This window comes from Poecilia latipinna, unplaced genomic scaffold (assembly GCF_001443285.1).
Source record: "Poecilia latipinna isolate Pla-1442-1.1 unplaced genomic scaffold, P_latipinna-1.0 Scaffold288, whole genome shotgun sequence".
Lineage (NCBI taxonomy): Eukaryota > Metazoa > Chordata > Actinopteri > Cyprinodontiformes > Poeciliidae > Poecilia > Poecilia latipinna.
Genome location: NW_015112904.1, coordinates 177,007 through 198,676, shown reverse-complemented (window position 1 = coordinate 198,676; position 21,670 = coordinate 177,007). Strand labels below are relative to the sequence as shown.

The 21,670-nt window shown below is 40.5% G+C and overlaps 1 protein-coding gene across 18 annotated transcripts in view; it reads right to left on the bottom strand.

Moving 5' to 3' along the window:
- nfixb (nuclear factor I/Xb) overlaps positions 1 to 21,670 on the bottom strand; it is a 197,180-nt gene that overhangs the window by 126,506 nt on the left and 49,004 nt on the right. For 8 of the 18 annotated variants that reach the window (XM_015034116.1, XM_015034119.1, XM_015034122.1 and 5 more), the window contains one exon: positions 4,362 to 4,893. In XM_015034116.1, coding sequence (XP_014889602.1) covers positions 4,362 to 4,893 — 532 coding nt within the window. Of the gene's footprint in view, positions 1 to 4,361; positions 4,894 to 6,863; positions 7,164 to 7,195; positions 7,416 to 7,952; positions 8,023 to 21,670 lie in introns of those variants that run through there. The other 10 variants (XM_015034115.1, XM_015034130.1, XM_015034118.1 and 7 more) reach the window with 6 other exon arrangements.

Genomic DNA, 21,670 nt, shown 5'->3' with positions numbered 1-21,670 from the left:
GGATATTGGGCAACGGCGATAAGACGTGTTTGATGGATTAGCGTGACGCGAGAAGGCGCTAAGTCTATCGGTCTCGCTGTCCGCTTCCAAGTCCCCTCCCTTTGTTTGTCTCTTTTAAAAAGAGATTCTCTTGGTCATTTGTAATGTCGGCACCACGCACAAAGACACCCCGACGGGTAAATGAGCGTGTGGAGAGACAGCGCGCACGGTCGGCTTTCGGACCTGGCCCGGGCAACCTACGCAGCCCGTCTGTCTCCAGCGCCGAGAGCAAACACGGAGGCTCTCAGAAACAACTTTTCATCCTCGCATCCCCCCCACCCCAAGTAATGAAAGCCGCATGAGGCGGACCGCGCTCCAAACATGACTAATGCTGGAACCGTGCGGCTTTATCAGTACAGACAAATACGAAGCAGGGGGGGGGGGCCCCAAGGCAACATGATGTCAGGCTTGATCCCCTGTATGTCTCCACAAACCTGAACTATTAGGAGATTCAATGAAATAAAACAGACCTGACGCTTATTTGCAACGAGTTCTACAGAGGTTTAAGAGGAAGTTTGGCTTCAAAACCCGCTAACATTTCACATCATGTCTTTGAGAAAACACAGAGTAGAGCAGGTCTGTCTCCCTAAACCCCAAAGCTGCACACTGCTGGATAGGAGACTTCCACGGTTTTCCCTCCAAAACACAGAAGTTTGGCGAATTGAAAATGGCTTGCCAAAATAAACAGTCAAATCAGTTCAGTTTATTTCTATGGCACTGATTTACAACAAATGTCTTGAGGTACTTTACAAAAAAAATAACAAATTTCAATTCAATCACAGATACATTCCAATTAATACTAGTTATCAAACAGTGCAATAAGTTCAGCTAATTATTCAAAGCAGGTTAAAAAGTTTTTAAGGAAACCCAGCAGACTGCATTGAGTCTGTAGCTGTGTTTCCATTTACTATATAATTGGACAGTTTGACAAAATAAATTTACTCAGTGGAAACATGCCAATTTTCACCTTATTCACATGCAACTTTGTGTTTTTATTTAATGGAAACACTGCAATTGTAAAATTCGGTTTGTTTGACATTAGCGTTTTGCCATGGAAGCGAGAACTTAGCAACAGCAGACAGTCTCTGGCATTATATCGTTGACTGAGAATGCATGTAGCGACAGTGAAGAGGAAAAATAAACCTGTACCAGGAAGAAACCTCCATAATTGTGTGGAAAAACACATTTTAATTTAAGTAACGCTGTTTAAAAGCTACTGAGTTACCACAGTAGACAGATTACTTTATAGAGAGCAAAACAAAAAAGGAATAATATTCTGCCCTTTAGTGTAACTTGAACGTAGACGATGTTTATGTTATGGAAATTAGAACGGTAAAAATACACTATAGCCAGAGTGAAAGTGTTTATAAGGACTGCATCAATAAATTGGAGGAAATTATCTTCGCTTTGTGTGATTGAATGATTGATATATGAGAAACCAACATTATCCACCAATTTTATCTAGATCCACAAATGTCTGAAAATCATCCACAGTTCCCTTTTGCTCTGCCATAGTAGAGTGCTGACCCATTGTTGCCAATTTATCAACTTTGTCACTATGCTTAGTAACTTTTCAGTCAAAAAAAGAATCATCGGCCAAAATTGGAATCGGCAGGTCATGGTTTTTAAATATTGGTGTTTCAAAACCTGCAATCGGTGCATCCCCAGTACTTATTTTCTGTTTTAACTCATTTAGATCACGGCGTACGTTTTCGTCCTAAATCTTTATAGAGTATCGCGATATCGTGGTGTTTCTAGTGAAGGGTCTCATACCGCATAAATCTCATACAAGCCTGAGCCTTCTAGAAGGTGCTGAAATCTATAACTGCACAAAGCAGAGACACATCGTATGGGCAGGAGAGGGAGTGTATCTCCTGATCTGTAAGTCAAATCCTGACCTCTGATCGGTGGCAACAGTGACTTCAGTGGGTGGAAAAAAAAAAGAAAAGAAAAAAACAGCAGAGGACAGGAGCAGAGCAGCAGGTGAAGCGGCTGCAGTCCAATCGTTGGGCCCATGGTAACTGACAGCTTCCGCCAAACAGTCAGACACCCTGGAATGGAGAGCTAAGAATAAAACTGTAACACTGCCACCCGAAAGGTCAGAGTGGAGCCACTGTCTGCCCATCCTCTTTAAACTCTGTTTAACCCCGCCGAGTCTCTGAGACTCTGCGGCTTGCTAAGTCCCGACTTACACCCTCCTCTCTGGTACTGTGTTCAGGTCCCGTCATACGCGCAAATACGCTTCGCGATCGAAGTTTCAAACCCGAACAAGACATTTGCGAGATGCTTTATTTATGAGCCGCAGAAGTAACAATGTAAAGAGAACTGGCGTGATGTTGGGAGTCAGTGGATACTGGCACAGAGTAGACAGAGAGGAGGGGGGTGGAAATTAAAAAAAAAAAAAAAGGCTTTCCTCGAAGGAGGCACCAGGCTGCGCTCGGTACTGATCTGAGCACCGCTTCGCCACGGTGCATTGTGGAGAACAGGAAGAGACACTTTAGAGAGGCAGTGCAAACTCAAACGGAGTTACACGCTGGGCTGAAAGGAGCCTGGGGTTGGAGGGAGGCCGTGGGGCTCGGGGGGAGCTCCCCACCTCCCCGCCAACGGGGAGAAAGTAATGAATACCTCCCGGCGTCTATAAAAGCAGCACCGCGACGTTGAGGATTCACACCTGACCTTCTGCTCGACAGCTGGAGCGACGATAGAGTGGAGCGATGACTACAGCGGAGGAGCTGCTCCTGTATATATGCCAGCCAACGTACTGACAACTGGATACGTTTTCTTCTAAATTCAGAGAAAGCCGGTTCAGACTAGTGGTGGGCGATATGGACTTAGAATTTTATCACAACATTTTGTGATAACAATAAGATAAATAAAAAGATGACTTTTTAATGTTGTTTAAGGCAACTGTATGGCTGTCTGTGGGTCCACAAACACAGATTCTGCTCTTGAAAAAGATTCAAATTTCTTTTCAGGTTTCTTCATTAAAGAATCAGGAGTGATTTATATCACTAATGTGCACACTGTGACTGCACTTAATCATATTTTCAAATTTACTGATATGTATTGATGCTCTCGTGGAACAGTTGAGAAAAAAATATATATTTCCGATAACACTGTCAGTTTGGTTTTTTTTTTTACATCAGTTGAAATTTATCAAAACAACAGAGAATCAAAATTCCTATCACAGTAAGAAATTTGTCCTGATAAATGTTAAACGTTACAATAAATTCCCACCCCTGGTACAGACTGGCTTTATTTGCAAAAACAAAGCAGCTCAGTGGAGATACAATAATTATTTTAATAATTAATTAATCCTGTTACCTCCTGCATTTTATTTATGTTTTTACAGTTGCCAATTCAATTGTTTCTTATATTATTTCATGTCTTTATGGTTTGGCTTTACAATTTTAGTTTAGTTTTGAAGTGTGTACAAAAAAATCTAAACAAAAAAATAGACATTAAAATGAAAAATATGTACTGTGATGCAGTTTTCATTTAAATTATTTCATGTTGGTTTGTATATTCCTGAATGAATCTGGAAAAATAAAATGTGTAAACAATGAGAAGTTTTTGATCTGTACGATCCAGAGAGTAGCGAGCGGAGCATCCGGGTGTTTGCGTGCGAAGTGCAAGGGTGTGCAAATGTGTGTGTTTATGCAGAGAGTGCCGATAGGCTGAGACGATCGGGGATGGGGTCGGGGCGCTGCAGACTGGCTGCCTCCTAAACTACCTGGGACTGGGCCAGCTGTCACTGCACTCTCCAGACCACCACATACACACACGCACACACACACACAAATGCGTGCACAACCAAACACCATTCTCCCATTCGAAGGGATTACAGACACATGACAAACTGCCTCTCACGTGCACGCACGCGGAACCGTGTGCGCACTCGCCGGGGATAAACCCGCTTGCAGATGCTTTTGTTTACCGACAGCGCCGCAAAACATGCACGTTTGGATTTAGTTAAATTTGCACACAAATGCTTCTACAAATGTACCAACGCAAACATATCTCTTAGCAAACACAGATTCTAAGCCCGGACTTTCAAAACTGTGGGAAACGCTTTAAAGCAAAAAGAAACAACTATCAGCAAAGAAGACGTTTGTCTTTTTTTGCTCTTTCGGTGTGGGGAACTGTATTCCGCATACTGTCCCTTTAAATATTTAAATGTGGCATTTGTCTTGGCATCGAGGCCATTTGGCACAGATTCCAGAGTGGGAGGCTAAATCCGAACCTGACCTCTGTGTCTGGTAAGGGTGCTCTCGACAAAAATAAAAAACCCCGGCCCCCGGTAACATATCGGTAACACATACCTGGTGTGTGGACGAAGTAGGCCAGGTAGAGATCCAGCTCCTTTACCGTCACCCCGATGTGGTGCGGCTGGACGCACAGGCCGTGGTTGGAGCACTGGGGCGACTTGACCAGCCGCTCTCCGTCCGTGCTCTCCAGGGGGCTGCCCTTGAACAGGATGACCATCACCAGGTCCAGCCGCCACACCTTGTCGGCCTGGCGGAGGCAGTCGATGCGGCGGATCTTCCCCTTCTGGTCAGGGTTGGACAGCACACAGCAGGGGGGCTTCTTGCCCGTGATGGTGAGCACGAAGTCCTCGCGGAACTCCGGCCGGATGTCCTTGCGGAGCTTGGCCAGCAGGCGCGAGGCCCACTTCTGCTTGATCTCCGGCTTCTCGCCCAGCAGCTCGTCCTTCACGGCGCGCTCCTCGTCCTTGCTCATCCTCTTCTCGTGCTTCTTGAAGTACTTGCGCTTGCGAGCCTGCAGGTTAAACCAGGTGTAGGAGAAGGCACGGACATGGGGGAGGAGGGCCTCGATGAAGGGGTGAAATTCATCCTGAGGACAGAAGGGGAAAAATGTTAAGGGGCTATAGAACGGAGATTTGATTTAAAAAGTGGAACTAAACATTTTTTAGTCTGAAATTATTCACAGAAAATATATTTCAGATAGCAGCCTAAAACGTTTTACACATTGACATCATTCCAATTTTCAGTAACTGTTCATTTCTATTCAGTTTTGGTAACAAAACCCATTGAATTTAACTGGAAACGTTTGCTAATTCAAGCATTAGATTTGTGTCGTTCCCTGTGTGAGAATATTTAGGCTAATAAAGTGTAAACACTCAGTAAGATTTAATAACTACAAGATCTTTCTTTGGGAAAGTTTCTATAGTTTATAGCATTAATCAAAACTGGTACCAAACTTTAGCAATAGCGCTGAAGTCAAGCTTGCTAGCTAACACTAAGGCAGAAATAGTTAACGAATGACATGTTAATGATGGTTATGAGAGTAAGGCCTCGTTGTTTGTTACAAAGCTTTTTTGGGCTGAATCTTTCTATTGTTGGAGCAATAAGTAAAATTTGAATCCAGATTTAACCAGTTTAGCAACAACACTAGTTATAAAGTCAAGCTTGGTAGCTAACACTAAGACAGAGGTAGCTAGCAAAAGACACATTAGCCATGATTCCAAGAGAAAAGTCTCCTTGTTTGTTACAATACTTTTGTTAAGGAAAGTTTCTATTGTTGAAGCAATAATTACAATTCATATCCAAATTTAACTGCTGTAGCAACAGCACTAATGCTAAAGTCAAGCTTGCTAGCTAACACTTTGGCAGAGAAGTAGCTAACGAATAACACATTAGCCATGGTCATGAGAGAAAACTTTCCCTGTTTGTTTCTATACGAGTATTTGTACCTTACCACAGTTCAATTCTTCTCTTTTTAATTTTTTAAACCTGAGGGGACAATCAGTTTGCTAGCAAGTTGTTCAGCGCTGCAGCTAAACGAGCTAAAACTTAAATTCTCTCTATAAATCAGAAACCTTTTCAACCACAAGTCCTCTGGCAGTCCTTATCTTTTACTGAGCTGATGTAGCTCACAGTGCATCCCACAGGCTACGAACATATCAGCTTTTCTCCTGGTGTTCAACCAGTTGACACCACAATACAAGAACGACAATAGCTAAAAGATGACTGAAAACATCATCGGTTAAATTCCCAATAAATGGTTCAGGCAAAATTTGTTACCAAAATGAAGCAGCGAATGATCTCAAAAATTCACTATTAGCAAACCAATGTGCTTGATTAAAATGAAAACAATTTTAATGGCTAATATTGAATACTCTGCTAAATTCCTTTTAGTTTAATACAAGCTTCCTAATCTTTAGGCAGTTGCTGCCAAAAAAACAGCACATGATGGCTTTGGCTGTCAGGGAAAAGATGCATCCTTGTTAGAATGAATGAAGAATTACTTTTTACTGTTTCAGTAATAATTTCATGCTTTACTCGCAAAAAAATATTTATTTTTTTTGTTTCTTCTAAACATGAGAAGAAACACCATAGGCACAATTTAAGTAATTTAGTCATTTTAGATTTTGGTTACAATTTAACACATTTATTTAGTTGAAAATTAATTACAATCTCTCCAAAATAAAATATATTAAATTGCTTCACGTTTTTATTATGACAGTCTATGTACGTTCTCGAAATTTAAATAACCAGCAAAGTATTACATCTGAAACGTTAAAACGTTTGTTTTTAATTTTCCCGTCATATAAAATCACGCACACATGCAAACACACAGATATATGAATCTTAATAAGATACAATAACGCAACAAATCATCCTGCTCGTTTCAGCAAAAACAATAAACATTCAACAAGAAAAAAAAGAAAAGAAAAGAAAAATCAAAACGCATAAATCCAAAAGCAGAAGAAAAGCTGAGCCAACATACACTCCCGGTTCTCTGCTGTTTGGACAGGGGGAAGGGGAGGAAAGAAAAAAAGGTGGCACAAGGTATTCTAATACCTTCACTACATATCTCTGGGCAACAAAGCCCAGATCTCGCCACAGCGCTCCCGTGCCAGGGTTGCCACACACCGGCCGCTCACCGCCGCCAAGCTTTGCCGCCACAAGCCCGCCGCTGAAATGCGCCGCTAAAAGCTCAGCCATAGCATTTCCTATCAGCACTATACACACACCATGCAGGGGAGGAATAAAAAAAACTAAAAAAAACAAAACAAAAAAACAAACCAAGGGGAGCTCCAACCAGAGTCACATTTCCACAACAAACTGAAAGCAGACACAAATCACCACAGATAACCACACTGCAAGAGGAAGACAGACGGCCTGGTAGTTACCATTTTGCACTCTCATCATAAATTTGGCACGGCGTTTAAAGTGAAAAAAAGAAAGAAAGAAAAAACCTTCCTGCACCAGCTATTTTTTTCTTTTGCGCTCCCCAATGTAAAGCCAGAGCTGGTTTGGCAAGGAGAGGAGAATTAGGAGATGGAGGGGAAAAAAAACACTTGGAAGCGGATTGTCAACTGAAAAAAAAAAAAATTAGCTGCTTTAAAAAGTTGAGAATAATAATAAAAAAATGGGGAAAATTAAATAATCAGCAGCACATTCAAAGAAATATTCAGAAATATAAAGAGAATCTTTAATAAAAATAACAGTTTTGAACAGTTAGAAAAATCATTTAAAAAAAAAAAAGCACAAAAAATAAAAACCTTGAGGGGAAAAAAATCCTTGGCAAAGTGCACCCTAATTGGTAGCGGTGTCTGTTCTGATCCCTTGGCCCGCCTCACACACACACACGCAGACACGCACGCACACACACTCACTCACAAAAACACACTCTCTCTCTCTCTCTCTCTCTCTCTCTCTCCTACACACGCGCGCAGAATCGAAGAGGAAAAAAAACCGAGAGCCGAATCAATGTTGGACGAGCGCACAGGACCGCTGGCAAAGCCGAGTGCTGCCTCTCCTTTTTTCTCCTTTTCTCTCCCTCTCCCTCTTTCTCTCTTTCTGGGTCTCGCTGGCCGTCTCTCGTCCTCTCCGCGTTCTCTCCCTAACCATCGCTTGAGCCTCTGCCAGCGCGATGAGAAGGCCCACCTATTTGGCAACGAGATGCCCGCAGCCCAGCCAATGCGTTCGCTTCCAGAGCCGAGAGGGAGGGTAGGAGAGAGAGAGGAAGGAGAGAGAAAGAGAGAGAGGGGGCAGAGAGAGAAATGGTAGCGAGAGGGAGGGGGAGGGGGGGCAGGTTAGGTTAGTTTGGTAGAGGGGAGCAGGTGGGGGTGTGCGCGAGCCAAAACGACAACTTCCAACCCTGTCACGGCGGGAAAGTTCAGGAGAAGAAGCCTAAAAGTCCTCGCGCGCACCCTCCTCCATCTTTACTATGGCCGCTGCTATCCCCTCTCTCGCTCCCTCTCTCTGCCTCTCTCTCTGCTTGCATAATGCCACCTTGGCAGAGGATGGCAAAGAGAGGACACGCAGCTCCAGAGTCCCTCCAGACCCCACCACCACCGCCGCCGCCGCCACAGCCGGCAGCTGCTCCGGGGTTCAGCGCAACAAACAAAAGACGAAGGGGGGAGAGGGAACGAGCCACACTCTCCTCTGTCTGTGCAAACAAGAGTGAAGGATGGAGAGGAGAACACGCTAATGTTTACAAGAGTGAGAGGTGGGCTGCTTAAAGACAGCAAAGCAATCAACTCTAGGACCCGTACAAAATATTGCTTCCTCGAGGGAGGAAGGAAGGAAGGATGCATCGATGAGGCCACTTCGAAGGCTGCACCTGTTCCGGCACATGTGCATGGCAGCCAGAGATGGGCCAAGGCTGCATATGGATAGAGGGTGGAGGGGCAATACTTGATGTGTGTTGGTTTCAACTACCCTCAAACACCACAACTCAACAAATACTGGAAAACATTTTGATAAGCATTTTATGACAGTTTATCTGGATATTCCATGGAAATGCTAAATTACATGCAAAACTGACAATGATCTCAGTACATGGATGTGAAATGGTTTATTTATGTATAATCAATGAAAGCTGAGGGTGAACAGAATATGGGTTTGGTTTGCTTTGTAGCTTAGCATTTTCTTGAATTATATATATATATGATATAAATTGTCATATGTCTTTTTTTTTTTCAAATCTTTACCTTGGAGCTGCTCCTCAAATAGGCCAGCTGATTCTGAAGTATTACATATTATGACCCCTGATCAAATTATAAAAACTCCAATAAACTTAATCTCAACTCATTATTTATTAATGACTGGATATTTCATTGAAAAATATTAAAATGTCATGGAAATCTAAAGAAAAGGACCAAGACAATCATATTATTATATGTGATATTCAACATGTGCAGCAGTTGATTTTTTTTTTTTTTTTTTACATGTGGCTCACCACCCAGGGTGCCATTCTGTTAGGGGATGACTGATACATTGGTACATTCATGGGATTCATTTTGAGTGCAAAATTTGAGGGCAATTGTTTAAAAAGAAATCTGGATTGTATTTGATCATCTTTTCATCCATTTTGAAGAAACAAAAAGAACAGGAGGAGATAAAGACCAAAATGTAACTTTACATGTGAACAAACCGTCACAAAAACCGGAGATATTTAGAAATGATTGTCAAGCCTCCAACAGAGAAAATGCTATTATGAAATTAATAAAAAGTTCAACTTACAACCCCCTTTACACACACACACACATATATATACACACACACACACACACACACACACACACACACACATTTCTTTTCAGTCTCAATTGATCCAGTCCAGTCTAGGCGTTACCAACAAATGCAAAAGTAAATGGTAGTGTTATTTATCAGCAACAAATTTCACATTTAAAAGTTACACTATATATTTTTTTTATCAGTGAAACTATTTCATTCACAACAGTTCTTCATAACAGTATACTAATAACTGTTTTCCACAGTAAAACTACTATATCCCCAGCAGGTTACCACGACCTGATCTGTTTGTGGCACATTAATGTAGATTTGCATATGTGATCTGGGAAAATTCTAATCTCTCATTGATTTAATTTACAGTAAAATTTAATCATGAGAGAAAAAATGGGCCAGTGTCCATCTTGGTTTTCTGTTTTCAGTTTAAGTGGAATTTACTCTAAGGCTATCAGCTAAATCTTCAGGCGGTAATTTCTTCAGGGTTTTGTAACATTTGGTTTCATTTTAAATTATGTGTCATACAAGAAACTTCAAAGGTCTTGTAATCTGCCATCTTTGAGGCTAAAGTAGATCATGTTCTTTAAGTTCAATACAGATTCCACACCTGGGTACTATGATATCTTAGCTAGCTCAGGTTAGCATAAAAATGGCTATTGTGTTAGCTAGGAAATAAGCTGGAGGCTAACAAAAACAGATGGCCACAGCACTAACTGGTGAAAGGGTTAGTCTATGTTTGATTAAAATGAATAGTGAAGGTTGAGGATTCTGGGAATGTTGTTCACCATAATCTATCATTTTATATGTAAAGTATAACATCAACAGAATGCTCATGCTAAAATTAGCTGCAAAGACGAAAATGTAACTTTATCTGTATGTTGACTTATTTCAATTAAGAAGTCTTGAATGTGACACGTTGTGCCTGGAGGCCAATTGGAAGATGATTCTTGGGTTAACAGTTCGGCTGTTGGATGTGTTTTTTCCCCCCAACATTTCTTTATTTAGCCATATAAAACAAATATTTTCCAGCTGGTTGAAAGTGGAACAAGGAGACATCTTCACAGATTTCACAATAATTTGGAAAATTTGAGTTCAAAAACAAAAACAATGTTTTTTTTAATAGATGCTGAAGAAAAATAAATAAATAAACTCACACACTCCGCACAGGCAGGGGTGAGGGAGGCTATGAGTGTTTTTGACATCCAACTCACAATGCAATAAAAATGAGTACAATAAAAATATTTGTAACACACTTTTCCTTATTTAAACTCATCTATATTTTATGGACTCATTTTATTTTTATTATAATTTGTGGACTAAAGAAAACACGGAACAATCTTTAACTGAGGCAAAAGTCAAATCCGAGCGGGTGTTTTTGTTGATTACTTGGGAATAATGTCCGCTGTTGCTGCAGCACAAAAATAGAAAGCGTACAATGAGAGACAAATTTTGTTGTTTTTGTTTCGACGAGTTTGCATCCTAAATTGAGGATCCTTCCATTCCCCTCCCTTCTCCTTCAACTGCAAAAAACACAGAAAATCAAAAAGTCTCTGACACACACCAACACAGCCTTCATTAAAGAGCCGTGAACATGCAGCGGCCCGGGTCCGCACGCCTCCAGCCTGTCTGACTGCAGCCAGAGTCCGATCCGGGGTCAGATAAGAGCGTGCGTCCGAGTCCGACGTATCTGGCTCGGCTGCACCTGCAGGAGCTTATGGCTCGCGCCGCAGCGGGAGAAGATAACTGGCACTTGAATGTGATTTGCCGTGTCTCTGCTTTTCACGATGAATTAGAGCTCGCCGGGTTCACCTCTCTGCTGCCAAAATGCAAATACGCCGCCATTCAGATGTCAGCAGAATTCGACTGCAAGGAGGTTCGAGTCATTTCTCTAAGCCTCCCACAAACAGAGACAGTCATGTTTGTTTCCTATAAATAACTGGAGTCTTTAAAGATGACAAATCTGGAGGAACATGCACTGTAAAAAAAAGAATTTCAGAGAGTTTAAAAAAATATGTGCTTGTGAATATTAGCTTCAATAATAGTTGGATTTCAACAAGTCAATGTTTTCTTTTGATGACAAATCCATCCTAAGCATTTCCTTTTAACTCCAGTTATCAGCCAGTTTTAGTGTAAACCAACAAATATTTTATATGGGTAGAATTGGAAGTTTTTGGAAAAGAAATTATACAAGTTAAACAGCTAACAAGTACTTGTAAATAAATTAGCGTGGTGTGACATTTGACTTATTTCAAAGGACTTAAAACACGTCAATGTTGACCAAAGTGCTGAAAAACAAAGCTGAACATAAACAGCACTGCTTAGAACGCATAAAATACAGAAAAGAGCTGCAAAAGTTGAAAAGAGAGAAATAAAAAAACTTGAATTATAAAAAGAAAACAAAAAATAGTACAACACCATTTATTGGTCTGGTGTGAAGGCTAGAGTAAAAGTTACTTCTTTTTAAAGAGTGATTTAAATGCAGGGTGAAAGCATCGCACCGTTTTGGGATGGCAGCCGCTAAAGTTTCAGATTTTATGATGTCTTTACTCAGCAAAATCAAAGTAAATACTAAGATCATGCCGCTCATTTTTATGTGAAGAAAAACTGTGATCAGGGCATAAAATGTAGGCAAGAATGTAAAAACAAACAAAACTAGTAAAATGTATTCTTTGGTTCATCGGTAGTGACGACTACAGAGGTAGCTCAACTAGCTAACAAGTTTCATTTAGCATTAGCGCTATCATTGAACTGGTTAAAGAAGCTTTTTGTCAAGCGCAGGTTACAATAACTGAAATAAATAATTTCCAGTTTAGCTCTATCTAAAATTCCTTTTTATAGTGCATAAACACCAAACACTTAAAAGTTACATTTTAACACTTGTGGATGAGAATATCTCTGCGTTTGAGCAAAAGTGTAAGCTTTAACTATTCAACCAAGTCAGTTTCTTAGAAAGCTACACTGATTCAGTGGTTGCCATGGAAATGCTTTACTTATAAGCTACCTTGTGAGAAAAGCTTTTTTATTTATTGTTTCAATAATCTCTATTACACCTTAATCACAAACTAATTCTTATTTTTGCTCATTTTTATAGAATCAGATCAGTTATATTATTATTATTTTCTGAGTTAGAATTTTATTTTTAAATGACAGAAACTAAATGTATTCCTGTAACCCATATAGGCTCAAATCTACCCAAATAAAATGCAACCAAATTTATTTTTGTTCAATTCTAACAGTTCATTGTGATAAAACCCGCAGGTGATTTCTGGTGCAGGTTGCTGCCCTTTGCGCTCTCTGCCACGTGGCGCAAACAGGCCAGCGGAGCTGCGCCATAAACACTCTGCCGCTCATTCATTCCTCCTCAACTCGAATTAATTTTTTTCAAAACGCGGGTGGCCTCGCGCTCAATAACACGGGCTTGTTATTTATTAGGAACCAGATCTGTGGCGCGATAGTCTCCGTCTACACGGCTCGTGCTCTCTCTCTCTCTCTCTCTCTCTTTCTCTCTCTCTCTCTCTCTCTCTCTCTCTTTGGGCCCTGTGATGCGTTAAGGGGTCACCAGAAAGAGACAAACAGTCCCGAAGCGGCTTTTACTAGCAGACCGATATGCTCCCAATTAAAGCCATTGATTATTTTCCAAACATAAAAAAAAAAAAAAAAAAAATTAGATCACCCAGATCGCCGGTAATAACTAAATAAAATAAAATAAAATAAAATAAAATAAAATAAAAATCACAGCCAAAGCAATTAAAAATGCGCCTTCTTTTTCTTCTTCTTTGAGGGCGCTTTAAATATGGATGGTCGGGAAGAAAGAGGCGGAAAAAAAAGAAAAAAAGATTAACTCTGCCAGGAATAGGGAATTCCTGCAAACAGCAAGTTTAGACGTCTAAAATGAGACTAAAAGTTGACATCAGGAGGGAACAGGCAGCGAGCAGACGGTTAAAATGTTGGGACTGAAACGGGAACAAGGCCCCGAATGACCGGGGATCATTCCAGCGCCACATCTGGAAATCCCTGCGCATTTTCTCCTCCTCCTAAATTCTCCCGATTTATTCTAACAAAGGAGGGGAAATACATTTTAATATGCCCAGTGTCATTATCTTGTGTTATGGATGCATCAGAGATCACATAAGAAGAAACATGCCACCCCACCGACCCGCCCTTCTTTCTCTCCCAACTTAAATTTCCTAAATTGATCCGACCATTAAAGGACAAAAGACGTGATTTTTTTTAAAAAGGCGTTTATTTTGCGATTCTCCGCACGTCCGACCGAGACTGCAGGAGTTGGCTGCCAACTTCAGATTAACTCTTTCAGAGAAAAGAGGAGAGAGGAAAGGCTCTTTACTGTGGAAACAAAACAAGCACAAAAAAAAAACAGAAAAAAAACATAACTCCATCATTTCCAGCTCAATTTATAAACGATCAAAAGGAATCGTGTTTTTCCCCTCCCAGCTAATTAATTTATATCAGCATTTCTATTAATTTGGATGATGAATGAAGAATATATTACATTTGGACAATTATTACCTCAGTAATCCATGGAAAATGCACCTTCTTTATACAGGTTTTTATTTAAATTTTAAAAACACAAACACATTATTATTACAGTTTTAATTTTTTATCATGGTTTTTAGAATTTTCATTTTCAAATATAGAGTCAAATACATGCGTCTGTTCTTATTTTTGATACGTGTTGACTTATAGCCAGGGCCAGACTTTGAGGGGCAGTAGCCCTGGGCTACAATTTTTATTTATTTATTTATTTATTTATTTATGTATTTGGAGGGGAGGAGGTGCAAAGATTTTATTATTATTATTATTATTATTATTTTTAGTTTTACTTTATATAAAACTCATAGGCCCAAATGTCAAAATTTTCCCAACATAAGCAATTGTTTAATAATTTTCAAGTATTTGAAAGTTACTACGTTATGGTCGATTTCTATAGGAACAACATGGAGTTATTGGCTGGAGGTGGTATTAAACACACCACGCATCAATTAATACCTGCTGATGTACAGCACTACCTATTACTGTAATTTGCATGAGTAAAGGACTTTTTTCTTTAGTGAGTAGGGCACCAAAACTGTCTCCAGGCCAGGGGCCCACGTCCTTGTAAATCTGGACTCTGGAAATGTAGTTTGAACGCAATGTTACCTTAATTTGACTCATATCTGGCAACTCCTTTAATTTCCACATGCTGACTGGAAATGGACTGCAGGCTGACAGCATATAGTAACATGTAGCTGACAATTCTACCTCTTTGTTTATCATTCAAAAAAGATTATTTTAAACACAAATGTATGATTTAAATATTGCAATATATTTCAGCTGATGTTCTTATTGTCATGAATCCAGCTGATTGCACTACGTTGTATTTAGGGGCATCAGTAAAGTAGGGATGCTACAAAAGCATGCATCACTTTTCAGATTTTTATTGAAAAGTGAGGCATGTGATTGATATTTAATACCAGATCAATCACAAATAACCTCTTTATAGTTGGAAAGTTCGAAGAAGTTACTGAGATGAAGTGAGATTTAAAGTCCAAATCTTCAAACCGAACAGGGAAAAAGAAATGCATTCTGGGCCAGACTTTACAAAGTGCTTACAGGGGCACTAGCCCAGGGCTAAAATGTATTGGGGATGCCAATTTTTTTTGTATTTTTTTTTATGTATGTATGTTTTGCAAATGTTATTCTTTATAAGAGTTATAAGCCCATGTCAGGTGAGTTGTAATAATATTTAGGTATTAAAATTAATATTATTTTAAAATTTGAAGTTGTAGTAATTATTTTGGGGAACAGCGTGGAGCTACTGGCCAAGAGGTGAAACCTCGCATTATCTGTTGTTATCATCATTTCATACCTAATTATGTATCGAACTACCTATTAATGTGCTGTAGAAAGTATTGACATAATTATTTTTCTTTAGTCGATAGGGCACCAGGGGCCCACATCTTTGTGAATCTGGCCCTGATTGCATTTGTTTTCCAAGACAAATCTCACATTTATTCTACTTTGTTCCGAAAAACACAATATTGTTTGAAATAAATCATTTTAATCCCTCTAAGTGGACCTAAAAATCACCTCCAGTTGTTCAGAACAGCCAATCAAAACTCAGAGAAATTCCAAACTTTGTGACTCCCTCTGACCCGGCGGCAGCCAATCTTCCGTCCTGCGGCGCCTGACCTCGCAGCAAATGCGCCGCATCTCATCAGGCCAATTAGAGTGGTGGTCCGCATAACCCGGGGGCCTCCCAGCTGCCGGGCCCTTCATTAGCGCAGCCCCTGTTGTCCTCTCCTTCCCCAGCTGAGTGTCCCTGACACCGGCTCCCCCGACCCGCCCGTCACCCCGGCGCAGGCTGCTGACACCCAGCCAGGCCCACGGATCGGGACGCCATCAAATGAGGAGGGGGGGGAGGGCAGCTTTAACAGGCTACATCTGGATTCTTATTGATTTCCTTTTTTTTTTACTCGCTTGGACTTTGAGAAACAGAGTTGAACCTCACAGAAACACGCTCATCTTTCTCCGCTGGATCAAAAGAAAACTGGTTCCTGAGGTGATTTTTGTCTCTGCCGTTGGATCGTCCCCCTGTTACTGCTCCTGTCCATAATCAGAAACAGGCACTACGACTTAAATAATAAAGGAAGAGAGACAGTGACTAAGAATCCCCCCCCTTCACCCCACTGACCCACCCTTTCCGTTGCTCTACCGTGCAAAAATCCACGGAGCTCGGCGTCCTGCGCTGGTTGCACTTATCCCAGTTTATAAAGCGGCACGTTACTATGTGTGAAAAGTCTGCAAGCAATTTGTGGCGACTGCGTGCTAAAGTGCCCAGAGTGGGTGGCTGTGCGGGGTGGGCCGAGGAAGAGGCACGCACCGTGCATTCCGATCTGGTCCAGGGGGGGTTAGCGGAGCTGGGGGGGGACCTTCCCCGACCGCTGTGGCTCTCATCTCGACTTAAAACGATCAAATTTGCAGAAGGGGCAAAAATCGAGCACATCTCCCTTTTAAAAACAGCAGCGTATGGAGAAATCTAAGAAAAAGCAGATCATCTGCGGGAACAATTAAAAGGAACAAGATCTAAGGGGGTGAAGAGATGGGATATCGTCTTCATCAGGCCGTTTCCCACCCGAAAGCCCTCTTTATTCTCTACACAGTTAGCTCAAGGCATAAGCAAATAAAATAAGTGCAGGATATTCAAACCAACACAAAATAGCTTTAAAAAACATTAAATCTCAGTCCTACTGATACCAGGTTGCCTGAAGTCAAATTTAAGACCTTTTTAATGCCATCCTGAATGAAATTTAAGATATAAAATAACTTAAATGCCTTTAAAAAAACATTATATTTCAGCACTAGCAATATCAGAGTATCTACAACTTTCAGCAAGTGAAATTTCAGACTTTTTAAGACCGTTTTAAAGCTATGCCACTGTCAGGAAGGATTCCAAACACTCCCCAAAATGTTCTGGATGGATCATTTAAACAAAGAGGATGAAGACGTTCTTGGATCAGCCCGGTGAAAACGGACCAGGCAGGACGTGGGGCCTCAAACTCCTAGTCTATAATCAGACCTGAAAAGGCCTTTTGTGTACGACGTAAAAACACATTCAAGAAGTAAGAAAAGTCCGCCGGCCTTCTGTTTGATCACTCTGAATTATCCCATCCTGGAAGGTTGGGAACCAACGAAGATGTCAGACCGAAGTGTTTGGCTCCAAGCTATTTTGTTTTAGCGGTTTTATAGGACAATATTTGCTCGTGCTTGAGGTGGAATGCCACATGCAGAGGCTTGCAGACGCAGCTGGATGACAACCGTATTGATGATCACACTGCCGGGAACCTGCTGCTGTATCATTGGGGTGTGATGACAATGAGTGTCTACGGGGACGCTGGTGATGTCACTGTGACCTGAGAAACAAAGACCTTTGAATACACAGTTCCACTCAGCACCTCGACAGGACTGATGGTGTTTTCTTGTGTCTGTTGTTCACACACCTGACACTCTGTCTAAAAAGTTTTACTATCTTTACCCTATTGTTATTTGTCATATATAGAAATCAATGGAAATTCTTTCTGTGAATGAAAGTTGAGCTTTTTCCACAGATTCCCAAGTTGGATTCAAATATAAACTTTGACTAAGCCACATGACTATAATTTGAACCAAACCAATGCAGCTTTGGCTGTATGTTTAGGTATGTTTTGGAAGGTGAAATTATTATTATTATTTTTGTTAAGTGCTGTGCAGTTGTTTCTTTGTTCTGTATTAAACCAAAGAAACAATTCATAAAAAAAAAAAAAAAAAAAAAAAAAAAAAACCGGACAAAATTGGTATTGATTTTAGAGATCGGCATTTTTTTGAAGATCGGCAATCGGCCAGAAACTGCAATCAGTGCACCTCAAATATTTGCTTACATGGTGACTTCTGAAGGCAATTTAGTTTCACTGGATTTCAATGAAACCAGATTTATTTTCTTTTTTTTTTTATTTGAGAACTGTGTACCATCGTCTTTCCACTTCAAGAAATTTTGTAACACTTTTTTAGGGAAGCACTGACAGACTTAAGGCAGCTTCTATCTAAACAACAAAGCAGTTCATGACCACAGAAAAGAAATCAGCTCTCTTTCAACAACTTCATCAAACATCTGTCAGAGAGGAGCGCTTGGCTGCTGGTGGACGGTCGTTTTCTCGTCTGCCTTAAAAAGCCGCCCTGTAATCAGTAAACACAACCCAAAGAAAGTCCATTCTCTTCCATAAAGCATTCATATTTTTATCTCACAAAATAAGAAAAGAAAAAAAAACCCAGCAAACAGTTTTTTTTTTTTTTAATGAACCTGTCGGATGTGTTTTATCAGGTGGAGGATCTCATCCGGTGAACAGCGTCCCCTTCAACGTACATCACAGAGATTCCCTGATTTATCAGCACGCTCACAGCAGACGGATGTTACTCCACAAGCTTTCTGGTGGAAAAAAAAAAATCCTCTTTTTTTTTTTTTTTTTGCATTTGAAATCAGAATTTCGACATGACCCAGATTGAAAAAGGATCTTCAGGTTCATGTGTTAACTTGCTGCTCAGCAGAGCTGTAGGGCTTTACTCCTCTTTTCAGAGATGAGAGCAAAATGCCCGAGTCAGCTACTTCACACACTGCCAGGCAGAAAGACGTGAGCTGGAATAACACGGGTGTGTTTTCGAGCCTGAGACGGCGGCGTCTGTCGCCCGTTTGAAGGCTAAAACCCGACTGCAGATAACAGCTCGGTGACACTAGAAGCGCTGCTGCACAGTAAGTTTGGTTTGTGCGCCTCCAACCCTCGATTCTCTACGTTGAACATCGTTTAGGTTCACAGAGATTTACGACCGAGCGCATAAGCACCTCAAAGCCTCTGGCTGGAGTCAGATTATATTCTAATCTACTTGATCCTAAAGAAAAACAGCTTTCCAACCTAAATGTGGTTCCTTTTAATTTTTAATTACTGCAAAAAAAATCTATTGTTTACATCTCCAGAGGAAAAATCCACTTTTTTTTTTTTTTTTACCTTGTTTTACTTTGAACATGTTCACAGAATGAGTTCCTATTTCTAAACTCTGCGTTAAAAGAGATAATTATTTTAATCTGGAATGCATTTTTTAAGTTAGGTTCACAAAAAAAACGTATCAATCAGAAAAATACTTATGTGGGAGTAAAACCCTGAAATTTAAACACTAAAACCGTGGAAATAATTTTGCTAAATTTAGCTGAACCTCAAGAACAGCTTTTGTAAATCTGATAAATGATTGAACTGACTGTACAACTTCAACGATTAACAGATGAAAAACTGGGTGCACAAGAAGAAAAGTATTCCTCTCCACAGGGTCAACGTTAAGCATACAGGTCCAAATATACACATGTAGTTAGTTTTCAGGAGGTGAGGAAAGTTCTAGAAGGTATTTTGACTTCTCGATTTGAGTGGCACAGAAAATATTTTGTTTGATGGTGTTTGTACAACTGATTCTCAGAACAACTTAAAGGGCTGAACAACTGAGAGAAGATCAAAGACGGGAAAAAAATTTGTACATTTACACAAGTTGGGAATGTTTTCAGGAGCTATTTGGAAAAGAACACAACATGTAAGCGTTCTCACGCCACACCGACCACAAGACCATAAGATGAAGGATGAGGAAGACAGCTGAACATCTGTGGGAGCAGGTCGTTTCGTTTCTTTGCCATTTCACACTTTTTCAGATTTTGGTGGTTTCGTAGCCAACTTTTCTGGGTACCTGAAGTAGGTACCATCAGAAACCAGATCTTTAAACTTTCAGAAGCGTGGCGTGTCATAGAACATGCTGGATTTGGAAATGTTGGCAGCCTTTCAGACATCTCACAGTTAAGGTAAGAGTCTACATTTTCTAAGGAATAAACACATAGACTGCTGCTAACCACCAGTAATACTAATTATGCTAACCACTACTATAAACTCTGGAGTCATTTTTTCTTTATGTTAAATCTGGGACTGCTTTCTCACACATATGGTGTAGCGCTGCCACGACTCATAATGCTGTTACATAATTAATGACAGCCCTAGGGTAGGATGGAATATTTTGAATGCTATTAATTATAGTATTTGAGAAACAATGAACTAATATTGGTACTGGAAAGCTTCTGAACTGGGAATGTCTGATGGGAGACATGAAATGGCTACAGTATCAATGCTAGTCAACATTTTTACAGCTGTGGATTCAAAACGACAAAATTTGACATAATTCATAGTTTGAAGTCCTTTTGATATAATATCAACTATAGTGCTGGACTGACTCGCCGTGTTTCCATCAACATGCGCATTTTGAAGTATTGCTGATGGAAATTGCTAAATTTGAAATAACTTCCTAAATTTTGCAATAGTATTTATTTGCTCGCTTGATGTGTTTTTAGGCTTTTCAAAAAAAAAAAAAGAGAGCTAATGCACTAAAGGGGAGATGGAAACACATTTGCTGAATAAATTTTGACGTAGTGAACATTTACCTCGGATAGAATTGCGATTCTTTCGCTACGTCTTTGGAAGGCATGTAGGATCCCCAATACTTGACATGACAAAACCAGAACAATTACATCTTTCTCTATAGCAGCACGTTCCTGAAAACATCTCTCCATTTTTCTGAGACGTACTGTCTATGCTAGCCTGCAACCTTCAGTTCCTGTTAATTACAGCCATACGCAACATTAACATCTGACAAAGTGGCGTTTTGCGTAGCCGTTTTGATTCGCTCCAAACCAGCAGAAGGAAACACAGCTAATTAAAATTTTCCATTTTTTTCCTTCTTTTTTGCATTCACACGACACCTGGACAGAAACATAGATCCTGGATTTATCCATATGGAGAACAAACCGACAGAGCCCCACCACTTCTCCATGTGTGCTAAACAATGCTAGTCAGCTAGCTAAAATATTCCCAACAACAAACCCACAAAAAATATAACGTCCCGTTCAGTATTTAGTTAATGCTTCAAATTTTGCCTTTGGAGAATGTCCCAGACTCTGTGCTTTGTTTGAACGGCTTTTGGCCTTAATCTATGATTAAGATGTCTGCATACCATCTAAAACCATTTTCCACTCAAGGTCTTATCAGAAACATGGATTTTTTTTTTTTTCAACAATTTTGTTCACTATCTGCTGATCTGCTCAGGAAGGAAAGATGTCTGTGATTAAAAAGTTGAAGAAAAACAACTTTGCAAGATCAAATCATAGTGTCACAGTTTGTCTACTCAGTCAGTTTCCTCGCAGCCGTGACTAAAACAAAAAAAAGTTACTGATGTTTTCGGGCACTGCGAGTTAGGAAGCTTCACCCTCCCAGTGGTCATAATGACAGCCGGCAGCAAGTGATGTGGACAGCAAGTCTCTATTCACATTACTTATGGACTGAAGCACAGAAACAACATGTCCACATGAATAATTGTCTCTTTCACTCCCAGCTTGCCATCACACTGCAGGAACCTCAGGAGGCGGTGAGGACAACAGCAGCGCGGTGGCTCTGAGACACAAGGAGTTAGACGGCGAGTATAAGTCGGACAGCGGCCGGCCGCCTCCCGGGACCTGTGTTTATCCCCGAAATGACACGTTGTGGCTGTGGGGCCACAAGCTACGTGCTTGACAAAAAAAA